The 18,901-nt window shown below is 36.2% G+C and overlaps 1 protein-coding gene across 2 annotated transcripts in view; it reads left to right on the forward strand.

Moving 5' to 3' along the window:
- Window positions 1–18,901, forward strand: part of LOC117985950 (C3 and PZP-like alpha-2-macroglobulin domain-containing protein 8) — a 228,620-nt gene that overhangs the window by 139,560 nt on the left and 70,159 nt on the right. For both annotated transcript variants that reach the window (XM_069501479.1, XM_034972749.2), the window contains 3 exons: window positions 3,209–3,334; window positions 12,049–12,272; window positions 16,289–16,444. In XM_069501479.1, coding sequence (XP_069357580.1) covers window positions 3,209–3,334; window positions 12,049–12,272; window positions 16,289–16,444 — 506 coding nt within the window. The remainder of the gene's footprint in view (window positions 1–3,208; window positions 3,335–12,048; window positions 12,273–16,288; window positions 16,445–18,901) is intronic.

Here is an 18,901-nt window from a genome sequence, read left to right on the forward strand (position 1 = left end):
CTTTTTAATAAATCTTCTAAGTCTTGAAGTTTTTTTAGTAATAACCCCTAACTCACTTTCAGAAGTGAAATCCGTCTCTAAAATTGATTCAGAAGGAATTTCCTGAATTAATTGTTTTAACTGTTTCTTTAAACCTAGCACTGTAGGTGCTGGAGTTTCGGAACGAATGGATACCTCATAACACAATTCGTCCTTCAAAAGTGAATGAAACTGGGCAAAAGTCTGTTCCATTGTGTTAAGTCAAAACACATTTAACAAAATATCGAGCTTGTGTAACTGTCTATGTTTAGCCTTATACAAATTGGTTAAACACAAACACAAAAGAAGTTATTTAAACTATATAAATATACACAAGCAAAATACACAACAAAAACAATATTCTTAAGTCTATCCTAACCTATTTTATCAATTATGTTCCTATTCCAAAATATTGTTAATAATACAAGCACATATTATTACTATAGTAAACAAAATATAACAAAATAAAACTTCCCAAAATTGAATAAATGATTGTAAGGTGCAGTATCACCTTTATGAGTACACAGTGTGTTACAACCTTTACAATTACAAAAGTAAACAGGCAACAAAGTTGCAATGAACTCTGAATAGCATATTATCTTTAAAAAAAAACAAAGAGATTGTGCAATGGTTTGATGACTGTTACTTTACACTTTTAACATATAACCTAAAATACAACAAAATCTGTTTCTAAATGTCACTTTAAACTACCAGCATTCACTTAAACTTAACATGTTTTGTGTGTGAAGTAGCTTTTATCATAACCTTAACACAGCTCTAAACAAAATTTCAACAAAATAATGAAGTATCAAGTCACTGAAAAAAAAAATTGTTCATAACTTCATACTTGAACTTAATGTAATCTCTGAATATAGTTTATATATTTAGTTTCACAAGTTGTAACTCTTAGTATTTATAAATGTATGTGTGTAACTAGTTAACAGCACATAGCGTTTCAAAACTTTAATTATACTAAGTTACCGGAATTTTCAAACATAAGATGTACTTACTATTGAAAGCAATACCCAACAACAACTCAGTTAAGCAATGTTTATTACTAAACTGAAGGCAAACATTCACTTATACACCTCCAAGGTAAGTCAAATAACATAATTGAACGGCATAAGCACCATTTATAATGTGTTAATTAAATAAGAAAAAAACCAATGTTGGACTATACTCAGAAAATTACTTAACCTATCAGACAAAATTTCTAACTATTAGTTATTATTTAGTTAGTTAACCATAAAAAAAAACAGCTTAGAGCTCTTTGCAATGTGTCACCACTTAGAAAATTGTACAATCAGCGGAGTACATTTCATAAAATTCACAAAATTTCTCAAAATATACTGAAATAACTATATAAAAAAAACGTTCGGGCGCCATTTGTAAGGGTGGTAAATCGGGCGGAATGGAAATATACCCGGATACGGAATAATCTACCACCTTACAAAGATTAGAGGAAAATAATAATTTACTTTACTTGATCTATCTACCTAGTAAAGAATAGAAGCTAGCCGTCGACTCCCTTGTAATGTATATGAGGTGTTATAAATGAAATTTGCTAGATGTTAGGCAAAATTGTTTTTAATGTAACTTTTACCGGGGTCGCTTAATACATAGTGATGGCTAATAATGCTTAGTTATTCTAGCTTAATGCCAAGACTTAATTTAGATACATTAGAATGCCTTAGGTAGATAGTACATAAAATCTATGTTTTAAATTTAAGATGCCATTGGCATGGAATAGACAATGACACAGTAAAATTCATAAAATTGTTTCAAAAATAAGCTCAGTAGTAAAGACAGGGTTCTTACTGTACACATACACTAAGAAGGTTCACTAAACTGTTCCAGGATACAAACATTTGCTTACTTGTAGGTGCGAAGACTGCAATGTAGCTGGACGGCATCGGCCAAGATCCCAAACTCAATTTAACTTGATTCTTCACAACCGAAATGTTTCCTTACAAAGATTTTCACCAAGTCTTATCCATAGAAATTAAGTTGCCAACGTGAATGTGCAAAAGAAATAAATACGGAAAACGAAAGCAAAAAAAAAAACGGAAAACCGAAAACTAAAAACGGAAACGCAAACAGAAACCCTGCAACAAAGAAAAACAAGATTATAATTTGTGCTGTGTGAAAATTTCGACACGTGGAATTTTCCCGATCAAACACAACTCACCTATTGAACTCCTGGCCACCAATGGTTTTCAGGAGTCCACCCACAACCCATTATCCTCATTTATTTGGGAAGGTAAAATAACTGGAACTGAAAGGGAAATCATTAAATTAGGATTTTCTCTAACCAAACCGCCATTTTGTCGAATCCACATTACTTGATTTTTCACTCACCATAATTGATGAAACATTGAAATACGTTAGGATGACTAAATTTATAACTATTGTATTTTCCCAGGCGAAGCCATGGGCGAAAAGGAGTGAGATTTTCCTGGAACGAAAAAATTCGTCTTCACATGTTGACTCCAGAAAAATTCTAAATCTCACCAATCGGTGTTGCCAGACGCAACCCGAGTGTGGCCGCTCTCATTTAGTTTGATCATGAAGCCAATTCATTTTTGAATATTTGCGGAACCTAAGGATATATTATAAGAACCGTTTTGTTAATGACTTAACAATAAACAAATGATATTATGGTTTTATTTAATTATTTTGTTTTATTTTTACGACAATTGACAACGAAGCAAACGCCATCTATTGTGGCTCGAATGAACTCTGAACATCGACCCACGCGTAGTTCTGCACCTTGATGCTAGGTGGCACCAACATACTTTGAACAAAATAGATTTTAATTAAAAGCGAAACGCTAATTAGTAGTTCAAAATTTACAACGTCACACTACCAATAACCATTTGCCTCATTTTGTAGTTTGAGTGATTTAGTATTTTTCAAACCCGCAATGTATAGCATGCAAAACTCGGGTCAATGCCCCGCCTACGACGCGGCATTGACTCCGAGTGGCCTACTTACGCAACATTCGTTGACCTCTAGCGTCAGTCAGATGTTTTATTTGCAATATAATTTACAAAATATAGGATTTTTAAATATATTTTTTCGCGTTTGTTTTTGTAATAATTATCATATCAGTAATCATCAGTACCTACTACCTATCACTTGTCTTCGTTTTTGCTAGCGTTCTGGTTACACCCTGTATTTTTTGTTACAGTAACGTTTTGGATATTGGCACTCGACCACGACCTTCGCTTGGTGAGGGATGAGGTCGCTCTCATCGCGCTCAGCGATCCTGCAGGCACCAAGGTCGCTATATGGGACCAACTCTCCATGGACGAAGGTGATACAATCAATCAATCAATCAGCCAGTTTGCGTCCACTGCTGGACATACATAGGCCTTCCCAAGAGCGCTCCACGACACACGATCCTCTGCCTTCCTCATCCACCCACATCCCACTTCTTAAGGTCGTCAGTCCAGTGGGTTGGAGGTCGTCCCACACTACGCTTGCCGATACGCGGTCTCCACTCCAGAACACGTCTGCCCTTTCCTTCATAAAAAGAGAAATTTACAGCGCGCTTACAACTCGCGAGAAAGTCAAGAGTGAATAGGCATCTTCTAGACAAGCGCGCTCCATCTTAGGCTGCATAATCACTTGCCACCAGGTCTGATTGCAGCCAAGCGCTAGTCTATAATTTAAAAAAAAATGCGTTAACCTCCGGGCACTGCTGTAACGCCCTTCCATAACCCGCTTCCATCTTAGACAGCATCATCACTTACCACCAGGTGAGATTGCAGTCACAAGCTAACTTGTATCTGAAAAAAAAACCGGACAAGTGCGAGTCAGGCTCGCGCAAAGAGGGTTCCGTACCTACTATAGTCGTATTTTTTCGACATTTTGCACGATAATTCAAAAACTATGATGCATAAAAATAAATGAAAATCTGTTTTAGAATGCACAAGTGTAGACCTTTTATATGATATCTCACTTCATATAGTTATCTTAGTTTTAAAATTGAAAATACTATTATTAATTCATGACCACAATTTAATTTTTTTGTGTGATGTAACCACTAATTCACGGTTTTCAGATTTCTCCCTGAATGTCTGCTATAAGACCTACCTACCTGCCAAATTTCATGATTCTAGGTCAACGGGAAGTACCCTGTAGGTTTCTTGACGGACCGACAGACAGACAGACAGACAGACAACAAAGTGATCCTATAAGGGTTCCGTTATTAGGGTACGGAACCCTAAAAATGAATATACTTTCAATGATGTTCTTTAAACGAATTCAATGGGTGACAAATCCTCAATCAATATCCTGATTCCTGACTAACCTCTTATTTAAATGAAACATCTATACGCTACTCAACCTTTAACTTTGGATCAACAAAGCCTTCGGAATGTTTGCGATCTAAAAGCCTTTCTATGTTACATCAGTCGGGATCAACTCTGACAGATTCAATTTCCGATTATAAATAGCCTTTCAATCTACGAAAAGTTTTTGTGTTCCAATCCTAGAATTTGGAAAAGGAACTCCTGTGGAATACTCAATTTAAAAGGAAGTACGATTTCCCTTGATGTTTATCATGAATATTGGCATTATTATTTTTTTTTTTATTTGAATGTCCGGTTTCCTAACAAGTGGTTAAAATTACGTCACGGTTACGGTTAGGCTCTGTCGTCACTCGCTAGCTATAAGTCCCGTAAATGGCTAATGCGCGTGGCCGCCATTTTAGTGACGTTAGCACTAAACTGAAGTTTCGAGCTGATGGTATATTTTTACTTAAATATAATAAATTTTACTTAAATTAATGAGACATGGTTCCAGCGCAATAGCCATTTGATTGCAGCCAAGCGCTAAACTATAAAGGTCATAACTCATTAGAGCCACCCGGCACCCGACCTGCACTGCCTATGTGTGTGGTTGATATTCTTTATAATATGATTTCTATGGACATACGCTCACTACATCAACTCCGTAGTCTGTAGCGTTGGCGGTGAAGATCGGGTGCTGGGTGGCTCTAATGAGTTATGACCTTTATAGTTTAGCGCTTGGCTGCAATCAAGTTGCTATTGCGCTGGAACCATGTCTCATTAATCAATGAAGCTAAGCTCAAACTGCCACAGTGGTCGCCAACATTTTTCAAAAGATTCCAGAATAAGATTTCATTAAGGAACATTCACAAAACAAAATCGTCAAAGACAAATAGTAATCTGAATGAAGCTGAAACTCCATTAAGGCTGGCTCACCACAAATGAGTGAGACAAGTTTAGAAACTATTCAAAGTAATTGTTCCGTGTCATTGTTGCAGATACCACAGTAGCTTTAGAATGCTTTGAGCTAAACTTAATAAGGAACTACAATTCAGATAGCGAAATAATTCTCTTCAAAGGAATCCTAGAGAATAATGATGTTACTAGTTACTATTGAAACTATCTTAAGGAGAAACTGGCTGATATAATCAATATACATCTTGAACCAGTACAGCTTGAAGTTGACTCCGTTTTCATACTGCATGCAAGTGTCACTACCCATATTATAAATGTGAAAGTGTGCTTGTTTGTTGATTTGTTGGTTTGTCCTTCAATCACGTTGCAATAGAGTACCTAATGGATTGCCGTGATTTTTTGCATGTATAGTATTTTTTGCATGATATTTGCATCAAAGACCAGGAGAGTGACATCGGCTACTTTTTATCCCGGAAAATGATAGAGTTCCCACGGGATGTTAAGAATCTAGAAATCCACGTGAACGAAGTCGCTGGCATCAGCTAGTTTTCTGTAACGTAGGAATTTTTTCTGAATAAAGTAGCAGAATATATTGGTACTGTATGATACGGTATGATAATTTTCTAGTCCAAATTTTAGCCAAATTAGTTCATTCCTTGTGGAGTGAAGAAGCAACAGACATGTTAATTTTCACATTTACAATATTACTATCTGAGCCACCCTAGATCCGCACAAGTGGATTTTTTGGAAATCAACGATAGGGTGGAATTTCCAAAAATCGAGAAAGGCGTCCTTCAATAATTTTTGCTTGAGAGCCCAAATACCAATTATTTTTATAACTATAGGTGTAACTTTTAAAATGACGGACTTTCGTAAAAATTTTCATCTATTATTTAACCTCCTTAAAAGTGTGATTTCAAAAAATCTGAAATACGCGTAATATATTCATTTTTATTCAAAAGCCCTAATACCAATTTTCAGAGATATTAATTTAAAATGAGTACTTTCATATAATATTATAAACTTTCATCCCCTTTTTAACCCCTTTCGAAGTTGAATTTTCAAAAATCGTTTCGTGAATGTAATTGCGTTACTTACTGATTTCATTGATGTATAGGTAATCTTTTATCAAAAGTCTACTAAAGCAGGGGCAATGGCAGGAAATCTGCCGGAAACTCCGTGATTGCAAAGTGACTTTGTTGTTGTTGCCCCTCCTCACGCAAAGTTACGAGTAATATCACAAAGTACTCAATTTCATCTCGACACTGAGGCCGAGGGTGAGATCTATAGAGCACACTCTGACTTTGTTCAGACTTAAGATTGAGTAAAACAAGACAGATTTTTTTTAAGAAGAATATTAACCATATTAAATGACTAATATTCCCCTTTCCTCTCCAACTAAGCGTAAAGCTTGTGCTAGGAGTAGGTACGACAATAGTGCAACGGGCGGGGTTTGAATCGTCGACCTTTCGGCTTTCAGTCCACTCCTTTACCCGTTGAGCTATTGAGGCTTCAATGAGAATTTATGTGAGATATATGTATAGCTCGGTCTCGTTTTAACTAAGTCAGAGTCAGTCTATAGGTCTCACCCTGAGAAGCTGTAGGTTTAGTATAGATATCTCATATCTTATAAGATTTCACACCAGGAGTGTTACGGATATTTGCATCCGCATCCGCAAATGCGGAACATTTGCATTAACTCAGACAGCTATGCATGGAGTTTCTCTACGTGATCAAATCAGAAATGAGGAGACCCGTAGGAGAACTAGAGTAACAGACATAGCTCAACAGGTTGCGAAGCTGAAGTGGCAATGGGCAGGGCATATAGTTCGGAAAACCGATAGACGTTGGGGTCCCAAGGTGCTGGAATGGCGACCTCGCACCGGAAGCCGCATCGATGGAAGACCCGTCACTAGGTGGACGAAAGACATCAAACGAGTCGCAGGGAGCCGCTGGATTCAGGCGGCGCAAGACCTTGGCATGTGGAAGTCTCTACAAGAGACTTATGTCCAGCAGTGGACGTCTATCGGTTGATGATAATGATTAAAATCTTATACTAAGCATACTAAAAGTTACTGAGGGCGAATTCAGTATTTTGTAAATCCTACTCTGGATTTCGGATATATTTTTATTGCCCTTAGCCAAAGTAACATCTGGTTTTTGAAGATATTTACAAGGGTTCTGTTGTACACAGACCAAATTAATAAGGATAAGTAAGTAATACAATCGTATTTACATTTTGTTTGAGGGAAAGAATTTATAATTCTTATTTCGGCTAAATTAAGTAATATTATATTTCACCATTTTCGATTCTTCTACTTTTTCTGGTTTTTGCAACTTTCTGTAATACTATTAATTGTATATCTCTTCTCTAATGAATCTAAATTTAAACAATTTCTAAATCCAATGCATAAGAAACATATTCTTTACATGTAGGATTTTAAAACATTGTACGTACTTATAACAATCAGTTCGCTGAGTTTGACTTATTTTACCTATCAAACAATAAATTTAAAAAGGAATTAAGAAACTATCATCGTAAAAAAAAAAAGTAGCTATCATCTAAATATGCATGCAATCACACACTCCCACTTACACACACACACACATACACACACGCACACACACACACACACACATAAGCACACACTCACACACGCATACACACACACACACACACAATCATACACACACTGTTGTAATTTTATTTTATTATTGTATATACCTACATTTATTCTAAATCTATTCTGTTAAAATAGTTTAATTATAATTTTAAGTAATCTCTTTTGGCCTTCTGTTTTACCTAGATTTAAATTTAAATAATAATTATGTAATTACCTATTTACTTAGGTACTGAATATCACTTTTTCGTGTATCTAAAATATACTTACATACCTTAGATATTTGCCTTGTTTCCCCAAAAAGTTGAAAGTATCATAAAAACAACTCATATGGTTAGAAATCAATTGCTGAGATATCATGCTAAAGGAACAGCTCTTTTATAGCTTATGGCTCCAACTTTTTCTGAAATATTTCCGAGTAATCTTTGATATAAGTCACGTTATAATGGTAGATGCTTCGCTACCCCAAAGCTCTCGCTAATTGAAAAGTATAACTTTGTTATTGTAACTCATCCTTACAGTGGAAGTTATAACCAATACTCTATTTTGTTTCCAATCTGAAAGCAGAAAGTTGGGCACGGATTTCATAATATTTTGTTCATTAAATAAACAATATGAGATTTCGGACTATTTTGTTTGTTTTGTTTACGGAAGCACTTTGTTTTGGAATAAGTTAATTTAAGCCTTAAAATTATTATGTTAAAGTTTAAGGTAATTTTGCTCTTACCGTGTACTGCCTTTTTCCTACGACTGTTTCAGAGTAGGTTTAGGTTTCATTAAGATCCTATTGGAACATCTCAAATTACTTTAGGTATTATTGGAAGATTACATTATAGAGAAAATATGTTTGAAGCGCTTGGAGTTTACGTAGATTTTAGTCAGTCAACCAGTTTCTTCTTTTATAAATATACGTAGACTATGTCTTATATGGTTTTTAATATCTAGTTGTACCAAACCATCCGATTGCGCACAAGAGAATGTCTAACACACATTGCTTACAGAAACAAGTTATTTGAAATTAAATTAAATTAATATAAGTTTATTGAGTTAAGCTGCTCATACATTATTATTCATACTTGTATAATGTATAATTTTTTATGTATGACACCTTGTGCCACTTATGATATTTATCAGGATTCTATCAATGGTTCGGAAATTTGATTCTACAGACAAGAGCTGGCAAGAAACTCAGCAGTTACTCTTTTCTTGTCCATATTATTGCTCTTACTAAAACAATTGCATAGATATTTTGTTACTAGTCATAGACACCTCTTTGATATGTTTTAGTTATACATAGACACCGATTCATCGTCAAAAATAGAAATAAATTCATCAAATTTTCAAGAAACGTAGCGCTCTGTAGAGTTGGTCCTATAAAAGCCTTACCATGTCATCGGCACGATAACCCGTGTCAAATTTTGATAGATTGGGTTTGCTTTATACGCCCTGTTGACTTATGACTGAAAATGTATTGGAATTTATCTAGCCTAACCCTAAAGTTATTAAGTACTAGATTATGCCCAGGGCTTTAGGTTTTGTAAAACTCCCGTGAAAACTGTTTGATTTTCAGGGATAAAAAGTGACCTGCAAGCTATCTCTGTACCAAATTTCATATTCGCATTCTTATTCCTACCAGATTATAAAACCAATTGGTTTCGGTACAACTTCGCCCAGAGAGTAATAGGCATGTCTTATCAAAGTCAATTTAGAAAAAAATATTTCCGAAACTAAACTTACCTTGAGCCCGACTCTTGAAAAATCTTGCTTGTTATGCATATATGCTTGACATGTTAAAAATCGTTTTCAATACGAATTTGGCTTCCGAAAATAGATTCGTCGGTGCTGTGTCACGGAGTAAAATATTCCCCAGCTTCCGGCATTTGTTTATAGGGTCGCAGATTTATCAAAAGGCGTCACGGCGGCGGGACACGGAAATTCTTTTACGTAAGCAAAAGGATCAAGTAGTTTCACCTGATATGGCGCGAGCCCCCTGGCGTGTTAACACGGGAAACCTTTTGGGATATTGCCTCATAATTTGGCCCTAACCAAATTTTTAACGAGTTAACGACGCTTGACATTTTCTTTTTTATTTAGTACTAGCTTAATATGCCCGCGACTTCGTCCGCTTGGACTACATAAATTTCGAACTCCTATTTTACCGTCTTAGGGGTTGAATTTCCAAAAATCCTTTCTTACTAGATGTCTACATAATAATAGCTATCTGCATGCCAAATTTCAGCCCGATCTGTCCAGTAGTTTGAGCTGTGCGTTGATAGGTCAGTCAGTCAGTCAGTCACCTTTTCATTTTACATATTTAAATATATTAGAAAAAAAGCAGACATTTGTGCCAACCCAACGTAGCGTGGCATAAGGTCAGGAAGAAGAAGAAAAAGTTTTTTTTCGAAATTACAATAATCATAATGATCTGTGGTATCACTACCCATACCTATTATAAATGCGAAAGTGTGTTTGTTTGTTGGTTTATTGGTTTGTTGGTTTGCTCTTCAATCACGTCGCAACGGAGCAACGGATCGACGTGATTTTTGCATGGGTATTTCAGGACCTGGACAGTGACTGATAAGCTACTTTTTATCCCGGAAAATCAAAGACTTCCCACGGGATTTTCAAAAACCTAAATCCGCGCACAGATGAATATGCAGATACTACATTTTCCATTGCCATGCGACGTCACCATGACTTGGGATTTGATTAATGACATTCGGGGACCCTCTTTAAAGTCACGTGTCATTTTGTCGGGGCAAAAACTTTAAGCCCGCCTGTAAAAGCCATCGGGGTCGAGATATTTTAAGGAAATGTGGGCGTAGATGTACATGTTTCGTTTATGAAAATTTTTGCAGAGTTTTAAAAACATTTAGGTATATTTTTCCGGCAACGTATTGGTGGTTCCTCTGGTACCTCAAATTTTTATGGGCGGCGGTAATCACTTAACATCAGGTGACTCGGCTACTCATTTGCTAACCATTTAAAAAAATACCGGCCAAGTGCGGGTCAGGCTCGCGCACCGAGGGTTCCGTACTACAGTCATATTTTTTCGACATTTTGCACGATAATTCAAAAACTATGATGCATAAAAATAAATAAAAATCTGTTTAAGAATTTTAGAAAGCACAGATAAAGCCCTTTCATATGACACTCCATTCAATATAGTTATCTTACTTCGAAAATTGAAAATACTATATTATTAGTTCATGACGTGATTGTGTGATATAACCCTAAATTCACGGTTTTCAGATTTTTCCCCTTATGTCTGCTATTAAGACCTACCTACCTATCAAATTTCATGATTCTAAGTCAACGGGAAGTACCCTGTAGGTTTCTTGACAGCCCGACAGACAGACAACAAAGTGATCCTATAAGGGTTCCCTTTTTCTTTTTGAGGTACGGAACCCTAAAAAAAGTAAAATTTATCTTTAAAACGTGCAGCCATCGCTTGTTTTAATAATTATATTAATGAATACACGTTCCGCGCGGCTACTCTCGTCGGGTTTCGAGGTTTGATTAATTACATCAGTGAACCCTCTTGGAAGTCATGTGTCATATCCGCAAGCAAAAACTTTGTGAGTGGGCCGCTGCTACTGTCAAGTGATGTTGGCAAAAAGTAGGCCAAAGTTCTGCTTTTTCTGATTCTATATCACGGTCACAGAGTTAATTAGTTTCTTCAATTTACACTTAGTTTTTCACTTTCGGAGGTAAATTAATGAAGTGGTTTTTAAGGACGATTTTATAACTTAAAAATAAAGTAATTTCTGCAAAAAAATATTTTTTATGTAAAAAAATTTAAATATATTTTTCGTTTACGCCGTATGACGTCATTAATCGCTTTCCGCACAGAGTGACGTTAATAATTAATTATTTTAAAAATGAATATAAATCATGATTTTTTTTTTATTATTTTCTTTAATAATGAATTCTAGACCCATAAACTACTGCTATACAAAAAACCACGACATTTTATTACTACAGTCCAATACCCTATTATACCGCCTCCATACTCCTGAGTGGTGTCTATACTTGCCTAATATTCTCAAAGATGTGTGAAGTCTGCCAATCCATATTTATCCAGCTTGGTAGACTATGGCCTAAACTTTTTATCATTCTTAAAGAAAACCTGTACTCAGTAGCGGACCGGCAATTGTTTGAGATGACGATGATGTGTAAATCAACTTTCTCGTTAATAGGTGTCCGCAAGCTAAGCGCGATTTTAGCGGCTGGAGCTCGCTCAGGCACGTGGAGGATAGAAGCGCACTGCGGTGGCGGCTCCGCACGCGTCGACCTCACTGTGGGAACTGGGCTGGGCAGCACCACCCCTGCGACCTCTGCTGCAGAGCAACACTACGTCGAACTCAAGTTTGCTGACAGCATGCGGCGGAGGTACAAACCTGGACTGCCTTTTGTTGGTCGTGTAAGTACTAAGCTCCGTTTAACATAAACTTTTACTATCCACTTTGTTGCTACGTTAGGCTCAAGGTACATTAGCGCAGTCTGAAGAGGCAAAAAGCAACGGCTAGAAATTTTCCAATGTATAATGCTTTAAGTTCTCACTCATCATTTTTTCTTTGTGTGTTGACTGTTATGTTAAAAATACGGTTCACCCTTAGATTAAGGACTAAAATCGTCCTTTTGATAAGACTGTTGACACAGAGCCAAAATGGGGAGTGAGTGCTCAAAATGCACTATACAGTATACACCTACCTTTATTTTTGTATGGAGTAGGAGGTAGCGCGCACCACGGTGCGGTGAGTTGCGGTGCGTTTTGAAATCCGTAAATTTGAATTTAAATGTATCAAAATCCGGAGCGGAATTAATTCCGAAGTGCGCACGCTTCCATATAGTTCTATAGTTCACAGATTTTGCGGGGGAAAAAAAGGAAATTTACCGTGGTGCGCCCTAGCTCTAAGGTGGGTATGCAGTAGCCACACATGAGTGTGTCTCTTTTTTTTGACACATTATAATAATTGTGTCAAACAAAAAAAGAGACATTTCTGCACGTTACAAATTTTTTAGTTCAATGTTGTAACGTCGTATGTAACGAACGAGCTCTATTCTTCTAATCTCTATCTACTAAGGTTTAATATATAGCTTTATATCGTTTAACCTTTAATGCTAAAGTTCAGAATAGTAAAGCTAATAGCCTAAGGGACTAATCAAAATAGTCTCGAACAATTTGTAAGTCATGTATAATCCGAGCTAATTGAAGCGCCGCGTAATTGGATGCTTCGTCGCGATACTTTGATTTAATTGCTATTGTTTTCAGTTTAATTTTGTTACTTATTGTTAGGTATATGCTACGTCTTATCAATTAGAGACATCACTCACGGCGATTTTTTGTAGCGGATTAGCAGTACAGCCGCGCGTAAAGTCTGCGCCAATTAAATAGTCGTTCTTGAAGTTAACCGCAAGACGCGTCGCAATAGCATTTTTAGACGGCAGTGGGGCGCGCCACGCGAGGGAGCGGTACACACAAGCCCGCGCGCCGCACCGCAGCCTGTATTCGCCATCTGCATTAGTGTGAGTGCTACATCCGTACTCAGTGCATGAGCGCGTGAAACAATACCTGAGCAAGCTCGCACTCGCATCGTGTCAGACGGGACTAACTGCCCGGAAATATACACTATAAACGAGATTATAAACTATAAACGCGATTGTGAATCGCGACAGTAGCCATACAGAATCCTGGGCAAAGCAGACACATCGCTTCTTTATCGCGACCGTTTCGCAGCAGTATCACTACTGTATCGCTGTCAAGTCAAAGAGTCACGGTGGGCGGTCTCCCTTAGGTGTGAAAGGTGAAGGACAATCTTTGTGTTTAATTTTTAACACTCACTATATTTTTTTTAAATGCAAAGTTGCAACAGGAATATGTACCATAAATTCAGCCAATCACAACAATTTGCGATTGCGATCACAGCTTAGGCATAGGCTTTCAGTTCGCTCACCGTGCCTGTACGAAATCTAAGGGAAATAAGGTACTTTTCTTTTTAATTCGTTACAGGCGCACGCTTGACCACGATCACACCTGGAAAGTGACGATGTGGCCTAAGATGGAACGCGTTTGCCTAGAACGTGCCTATTCACTCTTGTTTTAAATTTCTATGTTTTATTCTGAACTGGCCTTTAAGTTAATTTTACGTAAAGAAAGATGTGGCTTAAAACTAGTTATAAAAATAAACACGTACTTACCTACTTGTAGTACTTTGTCCGCAATCATTACATATTTTTCCAAAATGAAGTTTTTCCTTCCAGCGCGGCGGCGTATTGTGCTCCACAATATAAAAGTTATAAAGCTGATAAAGTGCCCATAAACGTAATATTTTAAAGCTCGTCGGCACAGTCAGTGAATTATTGAAGGCATACCTATTATTTTATACCATTTTTTTGTAATATTAACAAACACACAAATATTTAGTCAGTACTTACCTATGATAAAACAACGGCATGATTGATGAGAAAATACTAATTACCTACATGAAGAATTAAGTATCACTATCAAAGAAGAGCAACCGTTAATTACATAAAGCTCTAGGTACTCGTATATATAGTAAAGAAATAATGGAAGAAGACTCAGATAATAATTAATTAGATAAAATGTAACTATAATAATAGTATTACGCCCAAGCATCAGACAAGCTATCTTTGGCGATGAAATCATCAATCATAAGCTCAGTAGCAACATTGAATAGTTATATTATTAACTAGCTTATTCCTGCAACTTCGTCCGCGTTGAAAATCCCGTGGGAACTCTTTGATTTTCCGGAATAAAAAGTAGCTTATGTCACTTTCCAGGTTCCGTCCATCTATACCCGTTCAAAAATCACGTCAATCCGTTGCACCGTTGCGACGTGATTAAAGGACAAACCAACAAACCAATAAACCAACAAACAAACACACTTTCGCATTGATAATTGTGAAAGTTATAGCTAGCCTAATCTAATTACTGTAATAATCATGGAATGGCGACATGGTGCGTGCAATTGAACTAATTCAATCTAACAACCCTTAAGGTGACGCAGGACGCTCGACCGAAATTGGCAGCGCACGTGGGTAACATGTTTGCTTTTCACTTGACATTGTATGAGAAAGTTGAGAGGCACGATGATTTTCACTGAAATCAAGCGCGCGAAAAGGGTTTAGGAAAAGTATTTTTGAGAAAAAACTGCTGAATTTATGTTTGCAAAGTAAAGTTATTTCAAGTAGTGAATAAATAAACTACGTCTAATGATAAATTGATTTAGAATTTTCATATCCCTAATCTTATTTATTTACATCCAAAGTTGTCATTAATGTCAATTAGTGTTAAAATAGGAATCTTTTGAGCCTCGTAACTTGTAAATCAATATTTTTTTCAATGTTTTATATATCAATAAACCTAGATAATCACGAAATAAATCGATATAAATCTTAGTTTTGTGCGCACAATATCGAATATTGTTGTAATTTCCCTCCTACGTTTGTATGAAGAAAGCACTGAACTGAGTCCCCTTAAATTTACCTAACCAATTATTGTGAACTGATATAATTTTAGCTAATTAATTATTATTAGTGAATAGGTATCTAAAACCTGTTCAGCAACTGCGGTTGAACTTAATTTATGATATTAGTTGCTAGTATAATTTGGATTAGATGTATTACCATTATTGTGTAGTAAACTGCACTAAATTTAATTATTATTATGATGAACTCATTATTGTTACGAGTACAATTATTATAAACTAGATAACTCCACGATTTGGTCCACGTGGATTTAGGTTCTTTATTAATTTCTTGGAACCTCTTTGATTTTCCTGACCTGAGCAAGTGGTAAAATATGGGAAATTTTAATACAAGTTCATGTTCTCGTCAAAACAGGGCTGATATTGTTTTAGCTCAAGGCTTTATTAAGTCAGTAAGTCCCGACCTGGCTTAACTGCTGACTCGACGCAAGACCCCTTGATATGGAACAGCTGTAATTAAATATTATCAGCCAAGATACGGAGTGCCTACCTATCTCAAGGGGCTTAATGTGAATTGTTTATTGGACTATTAGAGTTAATACCCTGCATTTAAGGGCTAACTTTTCAATCATCAAATAACTTTTATATGAGGGATTTTGAGTATTGCGTAGGAAATATGTCAATACGGCAAACCTATTCGCCACTTAAAGTTTATCTGGCGATTAGTTAGGTATTTATTATCTAGCTATTATATCAATTTCTCGTGTAAAATCTCAGATTTCACATTTATTTATTAAGAGTTTTCGCATCTTTTTCTTACTTATGTATACCTAATATAAAAAGGACAGGCACAGTTTGACAGTAAATTTCAAAGTCTGTGATTCTACCACCGCGTCTGTTCAGAGTGTAGGTTTTCTGAGAAGAGGCGGCAAAAAACTCAGCAATTGCTCTCAAAATCACAATACTCACCGCTTGTTATTTTCCATAGGTTGAAGCCATGAGCACGGAGAAAAAGGTTCGAGTCCGGGTGAAGCTTTATGACGATAAGACGGATATCTACAGCCAGGATATCGATATGTCCACCGGCGAGGGTGGATTCATCGTGCCGACAGTCATGGCTGACGCTCCTTTCATCAACTTACAAGTAAGTTTTATACAGGGTGTAACCAGAACGCTAGTAAAAACTTAGCGTTATTGTTATACTACCTAAACACAATCCAATATCAATAACCATTTGCCTCAATTTGTAGTTTTAGTGATTTAGTATTTTCTTAACACGCAATGTATATTGTGCAAAACTCGGGTCAATGCCCCAGCTGCGACGCGGCATTGGCATTGACTCCGAATGGCCTCTTATGCAACGTTCGGTGACCTCTAGCGTCAGTCAGATGTTTTAGCTGCAATAAATCATGAACTTCTACAAAATATAGGATTTTTTATATTTTTTTCACGTTTTTTGTGGTATCATATCAGTACTAGTCACCTGTCTTCGTTTTTGCTAGCGTTCTGGTTACGTCCTGTATTTTACGAGCTATCTTAGCTTCGCACGGGTGCGATATAGATTCCATCATACATATATCTTAGTATACTAACATTATAAAGAGGTAAAGTTTGTTTGTCGGGGGTAATTTCTGGACCAAATTGTACCACATTCTGGCAAATAAACACTATTTCTATTTCTTAAAAATGTAACTGTAGATAGCGAACAGAATTCAAATGAGAGTGGAGAAGAAATGAAGATAATTATTCTTATTCTCGAGCTTCTTATTCTGATTAGTCATGTAAAACGCCGCAACATAACTTAGGCGGAAAATCCCGCCTTTTTGCCTTGCTCAGCCTTTCCACTAAATCTACTAATGGGCTCTCAAGGAATAAGCAAATACACCAACAGACAGACTTTGCATTTTATAATATTCATAAGGATAAAGACTATGCAAAAAGGCCTTTAAGAGATTTTTCGTATAATGGAAAGTAGCGATGAGCATGATTGCTAAAGGTGAAATTATAATTTTTCTCTTAACAGTGATTTCACATGCTATTTTTCACGGAATCGTTTGCTATATTAATATAACTAACAATTATGATCAAGATATTATTAATAGCACTGATATTTTGTAGGTTGGTTTTCACGAAACTTTTCGGGAATTGCTTTTCGTGAAACTTAGCAAGCGATTGTTTTGCTACATTCATAATAATTGAACTACCTAATTATTGTTTACCCTTTCTAACACACAGGGACATGATTGTTCTAGCTCGCGCGCTCTTCAGCTCGGGTCGATGTCCATATGCGCGTTAAATGACCCCGGGCCTAAAGTATGAAAAGTTCAGGTTTCAGTTAAAAAATGTCATGGAGTTTTGATATGTTTCAGTATTTTGATTTTTCATCGTGAATATTCACATTTCACATGCTACTTTAAGTAAGGTAGCAATTGTTAAATGATATGAAAAGGCTTTTTTCGTGTTTTTTCATATGCTATCTGTGAAATGGTCCTTCTCTAATAGAAAGTCGTTTTTGTCCTTATCTGAAAATCGCTGCTAGCAAAAAATATGGAGGCTTTGATGAAAATTCTGTGAAACTAATATTTGTTTTAACTTTTAACTCAACATCGAGAGTTTCCAACTTTAAAGCTTGTTAATGATGACGTAACAAAGGGCAAATAATAAGGAAAAAATGACGCTATGTTACATAAAGTTAACTGGACAAGTTATTGCTTTTTTTACAAAATGACTAGCGTTCGTTAATGCACTTTTACTTTGAAACTAGAATCGAACGATTTTATATTTTCTAAGTTTTATTGTAATCAAGTTTACTACTCAGTAGCGACTTATATTTTACAGCGCTATCGGAAAAACGACTTTATTTTATTGCAAGTATAGTATTTTATTGTAAGGCAATTGAATTTATTTTTCTATTCGATGGCTAACAATACAGTCTGATGGAATCGCTCTAATCTAGTATAGGTTTTTAAAATTTTATCAAACTCATCATTACCTTAAGCAATCGTGGGTGCTTTTCTGAGCATTGGTTTCCTCTCAGAATGAGAAGGGTTTAGGCCATCCACCACGCTGGCTAAGTGCAGAGAGACTTCAAATACCTTTGAAAATATAATAGAGAACTCTCAAAAATGCAGGTTGTTATCGATGTTATCGTTCAAAATGCATCTGCCTCTAATCAGTTTTTAGTTTTTACTTTCGTATCTTTCTTATTTCTAGCTATCAAGAACATTCCATTCAGTAGTAGATCCATTTGACGATTCAAAAGCACTTGTAAAAATTTATTTAACTAAAAATTATTTCTCATTTTATACGAGGTAACGCGGCTCTTACCTTAACGTACCTACTGGTATAGGTATTCTAGTGAAAAATGCACTTCAATCAATTTTCAACCCCGTCTTCGTAACGTCATTCAGTGGAACCCGAGGAAGCAATTACTTGGTCGAAGTGGTTATGACATAGTCATCATGCAAATACGCTGTGAACGAGATTGCAGATCCGGGCAGATAGCTGATAACTAGCTTGTGATTTATTCTGTCACTATGCGAAAGATGTCGCCTCTCTGATGGAGCGTGTTACGTACTGTTTTACGCACTGAATATTTTAT

This window comes from Maniola hyperantus, chromosome 10 (assembly GCF_902806685.2).
Source record: "Maniola hyperantus chromosome 10, iAphHyp1.2, whole genome shotgun sequence".
NCBI lineage: Eukaryota > Metazoa > Arthropoda > Insecta > Lepidoptera > Nymphalidae > Maniola > Maniola hyperantus.